Below are 6,749 nucleotides of genomic sequence, written 5' to 3'. Positions count from 1 at the left end.
CTTCTCTGTTCCGCCCTCTTGCAACTTCTCCTCCTCCTCCTCCTCCTCCGTTCAACCCTCCTGCAACTTCTCCTCCTCCTCCTTCTCTGATCACCGCAAACCCGCTCGCTCTACTCCTCTCACATCACTTGCTCTCTCCTCTGAATCCAAGGTTCTTCCTCCACTTCTAAATCTGAGATTCTTCTTCCTCCTCCTTGTTATGCCCTCCTCCTATTTTTCTTGCAATTTTTCTTCTTCTCTCACTGTTCTGCCCTCCTATTTTTCTTCCAACTTTTTTTTTTTCAATCAGATTGAATCTAATTGTTGTTTTTCTCTCAAATTTTTGCAATTAATTTTATAAATTTTTAATTGCTAAAGAACACATCTCCCTCCTTTGGGTCATATCCTTCATAACCTTTCTACTTTTGCTGGGCTGAAAGGTGGGTTTTGCTGGGTTTCGTGTTGCTGCCTTTGTGGTGAGGTTTAGTTTAGGGGAGCAAACGGGGAAGAAGAAGAAGGGATAGAGAGGGAGGGAAGGGGGGTGCGGCGGAGAGATTGGGAACAAAAGAGATGATTTCAGTTTTTTATTTTTTATTTTTTGAATTTTTTTTTTAAGTTTAATTCCTCCTATTCGGTATAATACCAAACACAGTATAAATAAGACGATCATTAGTCCGATACTGCACCAAACGCCCGACTAATTTAGTCAGTACTTTCCGGTGGCTATTTATCATATCCAACATAAATAGTCAGTACAGTCCAAGCTGCCAAACGAGGCCATAGTGTACAATATTGACCATGTTTGGCAGAAAAGGTTTGAAGTCTTTCTAGATTAAAAAAAAACATGCGAAGTACTTCCTAGAAGAAGCACCTGTTGTGTGCCTATTTTAGGACGCTTCTTTCAGAAAACAGTTCAAGTGCATTTTCAGAGAGTACTTGCGTATTATTAAAAAAAATTAATGTGCTTCTAATAATGTTTTTACTGAAAGTAGTTTAGAGCGAAAAGTCTTTTTAAAGAAGTAGTTTCAAACCTAGAGAGATATTAGGGTTTGCTTAGCAAAATGTGTTTGTGTTCCATCTTCTACTTCTAATTATAATAGGAAAAAAAATTAAAATAGAAATCATATATCTCTAACAATAATAACAATGAATCAACATCCTACAAGTTAGCTTATGCTAACAATGTCCCTCAAATTGGTGCATGTGTGTTGCTAATGCTCGACTTGCCAAATAAGTTGTAAATTGCTTTACTCAAAATGTCAGTTGTAGATCTTTTAGCAAATTATAGATTCATCACAAACTTAGAAGGAAATCTAAATTCTGTAACCAAAGCAGCCTCTAAACCGAAGAAGTTAACATACCATGTTTTTGTACAATATTTTAATACCATTTTAGGTGGCATTTGATGTGGATAGCCACATCATTTGAATTAATTAGATTTGTAAATTTAGTTCATTATTTAATAAACTAATAATTAAGAAAAACTAATTAATTAAATGATGATTGTGATATACAAGGAGTCTTTCTCCTTCCTTTCCTTGGGTTTTGCAAATTTTTCAAATGATGTGGCTGTCCACATCAGATGCTACCTAAGATGGTATAAAAATGTGATCTAAAAACATAGTATGAATAACATTACTAATTCCTCTATACTTAGCTTATGCACTAAGTAGACCGGCCACCTTTCACTTCTTACTTCATCATGTAAGCAAATCCCTACACAACTTTAAAATAACAGATATATGGATCGGATGTTAGTGATATTCCATGTCCATAGAAAACATAACCCATCAATGACAATAATTACAATTAATTCTACAAGTCACGCCACCTAATGCTTCCAGTCAAATTGATCCACCTCTACTTTTTTTGTTTTTTTTTTTTTTTTTTAGAAACAAACAATATTATCTACACTAAGGCAAAATGAATGGCGGATTTAACCTCACAATGGGCTAGCAATAATGTGATTCAAATTCGATTTTAACGAGAATCAAACCTAAGACCTTTCACTTACATGTGAAGAGGAATAACACTATACCGCAATACTAAATGACAATCCACCTCTAATTACGCTCAAGATGACCACCTCTCTTTAAACTTGTTTGTACCATATTTCACCAATCTGAAAACTACTGAGTATCGATCAACTTCATACCTTGAAGGACCCACTGAAGAATTTGTGCTAAGGAACCCATGCCGAAGCACAAGAGTTTCTCCTAAACTAGGATGCCAATCACAATGCGACACGTGGGGCGACATCAGAATAAACCTTCTAGAATCTTACATCGACCACAGATGAAAGCCGGAGACTCTTCTCAACTATAAAAGGAAACCATTCTCCTCAATTAATCCCTAATGCCATTATTGTACTTAAACTCGTCATTAGAACTCACTAATGATGATTATGCTTGAACCTATGTATTGCGTAAACTCTTCATTATTAATGAGAACTCCTATACCCTCATGGACATAGCCCAACTTAGGGTGAGCCACGTACATCTTGTGTTTACTTTTTTATCTCTATCTCTTTACATATTATCCTTACTAGGTGATGGAGAAACCGTGAGAATGTCACAAACTTTAACACTTTAAATAGTTTCAAAGTCTCGCTGATTTTGTACATCAACAAAACTTAATTAGCTTTATGGGCATAAAAAAAATTAACTGATTGAGCAGATAATATCACTAACAGAAGACCCCCATATAGTTAGTTTACCCTTGTTAGAGGAAATTTGGTTACTTTACGCTTTGCCGATGAACATGTAAGAATTGAATCAACAAAAATTGATGGAATTGGACCTAAAAAGCCATTAAGATTTGTTATTTATTAGGTATCAGTGGGAACATAAACATAAAAGAATTAACTAAGTATCAGATCGACCAAATTGAACAAATGATAGGTCAATGTAGCATATTTTCATTTTCTTTTCATTTTAAAGATTTTCTTTATCTGATATCAAATGCAAACTATGAGCAAATAAAACACCTCTCAAGAGTATTAATACCGTCACATGAATTGTAAATGCATGAATGTGATGCACCAAAAAATCTGCAGGTCCTAATATAATAGGTAAGAAATCAACTTTGCCAGCCACTGCTACTGAATCATCGCGGGACTATTGATGTAAAATTTATTGATAGTATTCAAATTTAAGTATGACTCCTAGAGAATTACAAAGAAGTTGCTTTCTCCTTCTGTTCTTTTCTTTCTTCTTTTAGTTGGCAGGGTCAAGGCCTTTCCCGTTGGGCGAGCCATCCGATTCAAAATTCATTCCCGTTCAATTTCTGTAAGGATAAAGATAAGATTTTATAATGAGATTTACTTCCACGAATATGCATGCCAAAAAATTACTATTTGCTGTTGTTCCCAACGAGTAACTAATAATCTTGTCATGCACAAAAAATGTAGCTATCATCCAATTTTTTGACGAATCATCTACTCTTATGATTTCATCTCCTAATAAATTGTAATTACAATTGAAATGACAAAAAATGATATATGAGTTAATATATGTGCGAGATCTGGTAGCACTTACCAATGAGGCCCCATCGATTAGTATTACACAGAAGAAATCAATTATAGACACTAATATAATTTGATATGCTCTTCATGGACAAACTTAGGATTTGCGATTCCATGTTAGATTGGTTCAGAATCATGGCATCCTTTTCTATGAGATAGGAAGGATTGTTGTACAAAATCTACTTTTAAGTAATTGCTCCATAGATCCAACATCTATCTATATAAAGAAGAAATCATGTAACAAAGGAGATTCTCATTTGCACTAATGGTACTTTGAACTTGGAACGAGCATGAAGAAATTAATTATACTTCTTTATCTTTTGAGTTGTTTTGCCGGATCGGTCGCTCAAGACCTTTGGTTTGTATCCCGATCTGTAGTTGAAAATATTATAAAATTAGTATATGTCCCTCAATAATAGGAATTAAATTGGGAATTGAATTCATATGAATATATGTTGTGACAATAAAACTGCAATTGAAATTGCTCATAATCTAGTTTAACATGATCGCAACAAACATGTTGAGGTGGATAAATATTTCATCAAAGAGAAATTGGAAGGTCTGATTGTTCAATTTTTGTTTGTGAAGTTGAAGAACCAATTAGCCGATATGCTAATAAAAGCAATTTTGAGCAACGCATTTTACAACCCATTTAGCAGGTCGGGCATCAACAACATATATGCACCAATTTTTTTATTTTTATTTTTAAACAAACGATATTATCGACACTAAGAGATGGGGGAGTGGGCTAAGCCTCACAATGAGTTAGCAATAGTGTGTGGTGAGAATTGAACCTAAGACTTTTCACTTTAGTGCAGCTTGACTTGTAGGATTAATTGTAATTACTAATTAGTGGGTTACATTTCCTATTTAGGTTTCGTTTCCTACTGTAATTAGAATTAGGAGTTATTATTATTCTTGCTCTAGAAGGCTTGTTGACTATATATGTACCTCCTTCGAGGGGATGAATCATATCAGAGAATTAACACATAAACCTAATTTTAGCAAGTGGTTAAATTTAGCGTAACTAGACAATTCAACTAAAAGATCGAATAAGTTCTTCATTTGTAATTATAAACTTGGTACTACCGATGCGCAGACCATATAGCATATTGTACTAAACGTACAAGTTCATCATGTACATATTACGATATACACGTCCAGGGTATTAGATATTGTAGGCATTGATTTGGATGGTAATTCAAGTTATGCAGTGGGGTAAGAGGCTTCCATAGCAATGCCACAAAGACCTTCCTTTGCCTCAATACCTCTCTGCATTCTTATGTATCCTTCTTCACCCCATTCAGTGCCCCATGAGTTCTTAACCAACCAATACTTAGTCCCATCAGCACTGACTCCATAACCAACAGCGGTAACCCCATGATCAAGACTCGTGCCACAAGTTCCTGTAAAGACACCACTTGAATAGAATTGAAAATCGGAACCTCCAGCATCAATGGCAACAGAAATTGGCTGATTTGCAACAGCCTTCAGAAGGGCTTCTTCACTGTTTGCAGGCACATCTTCATGACCAGTTATTTTGGCTGCATGGTTGGCCTCCTTCTTGGTGTTGCAAGTACCATCAACACCAGTGTAAGGATAATTAGTCTCGGTACTAAGCCCATGGTTTTGATTAATGAATTGAAATGCATCATCCATCAAACCACCCTCACAACCTTGATCTACACCGCTTGTGTCACAGTCAACCAACTCTTGCTCAGACAAAGATATCAATTTACCAGTTGTAAGCTTAGTAATTCCTTCCATGGCTGCCACCGCTGAAAAAGCCCAACAACATCCTGCAAGTATTTTGTTGCAGTAAGATATTGTGTTTTTTTTTTGTTTTTTTTTTTTTTTTGGCATAAATTAAGTAGTGGTTAATTTAATAGACATAGATTTGTATAATATTGCAAGTAAATCATAGTTAGAGTACTAGAAACCGTTTAATGAAGTTCCAAGTTATAAATAAAATTGATTACCACATTGGCCTTGGTCCTTGACAGGTGTCACAGCTCCTTTCTTTCTCCAATCTACAGTTGGTGGTGCAGTAACATTTTCATATTTGAAAGAAGTCGTCTTTGCGGAACATTCGTGCCCCATGAATCTATTTCTCGAGGCTTTGAATTCTTCATTCGTAAGGTCTGCAAATTGATTGACGCTCAATTTGTAAAGTTTGTTTGCATCATTGTTGGAAGATTCTATGAACGCAACATTTTCCTTGAAAATATTGAAGCGCTTCTCCTTCTCGTTAATGTCAGAATATACACGTCCATAACGAGCCATCCATTGCTCGTACCTCCCGTACATTGATGCATCTTGGAGAGTGCGAGAAGTGGCTTGAGAAGACAAGGCTCCCAGCATGAAGATCAAAGCCAAAATAATACATTTGCAGTAGTACTGGTTGATGTACTCCATGGTGTATAGCTAGTAACGGAAGCTACTGGGATTTGATGAAGTAAATGGATGGGAGAGAAGGTTATACCCAAATGGTAGACTGCTTCACAGTTTATATAGAGAAGAGAATGGCGGGCGTTGCTATCACCGTGTTCCAAAAGTTGATCTGCAAGCTTCGTGCCCTGTAAAATGTTCTGATATAAACCTGGCTTTTATTTGTTTTTTTATTATTATTTTTTTTTAATTTGAAGTCACGATAAATTAGTAGCTGAACATATGTCTTTATGCGCTTACTTGTTCATATAGGTCAAAACAAATGTAACTTTGTTAATATGCAGAACTGATTAAGTTGGAAAAGTAGGCTCAAATTGTAAACCTCATTGTCATAACGCATGCAACTTTCTCCTTACTTAGACATGAATAAGCTAAGTGCCTTTTCTTAGAGCTGGCTTGCAATTGTGGTGTTTTTAAAAATAGAGCTTATTAAAAAAACCTAGAACATCAAATTTATTTAGTAAAATAAAAAAAGGCGTTTTTTTCTTAAAAATGATGTCAATGAGAATAGAAAAGCATAGAAAAGTAGCATTAAGTAGGATCTACCATGTTTCTAAAGTTCTTTTTTTTTTTTTCTTTCAAAGCATAGTAATCATTGCACACTTATTAAAATTTTCAAATAGCAAGCATACTCCCCACATATTTTACCAAATTACAATTTTTAACCCCACATTATTCTTTTTTATAATAATTTATCGCATTAAATACCATAACACAACAGAAGTAGTTTTTATAAAAATGCACAGCAATACCAAATTAGGCCTTAAGATAGATAGGGGAAGAGGAATGAGATATCCGC

At 35.1% G+C, this 6,749-nt stretch overlaps 1 protein-coding gene across 1 annotated transcript; it reads right to left on the bottom strand.

Moving 5' to 3' along the window:
• Nucleotides 1–4,602: 4,602 nt before the first annotated feature.
• Nucleotides 4,603–6,402, bottom strand: LOC103950480 (senescence-specific cysteine protease SAG39-like). Its single transcript, XM_009361692.2, has 2 exons — nt 5,482–6,402; nt 4,603–5,301 (listed from the first exon to the last, which is right to left on the bottom strand). The coding sequence occupies exons 1-2, from the start codon at nt 5,915–5,917 to the stop codon at nt 4,709–4,711; spliced, it is 1,029 nt and encodes a 342-aa protein (XP_009359967.2). The 5' UTR covers nt 5,918–6,402; the 3' UTR covers nt 4,603–4,708.
• Nucleotides 6,403–6,749: the final 347 nt, after the last annotated feature.

This window comes from the organism of the source record quoted next, unplaced genomic scaffold (assembly GCF_019419815.1).
Source record: "Pyrus x bretschneideri cultivar Hongxiangsu unplaced genomic scaffold, Pyrus_bretschneideri_v1 Contig36, whole genome shotgun sequence".
Taxonomy (NCBI): domain Eukaryota; kingdom Viridiplantae; phylum Streptophyta; class Magnoliopsida; order Rosales; family Rosaceae; genus Pyrus; species Pyrus x bretschneideri.
The sequence above is the reverse complement of the archived record's forward strand: the minus strand, read 5'-3'. Positions and strand labels throughout refer to the sequence as shown.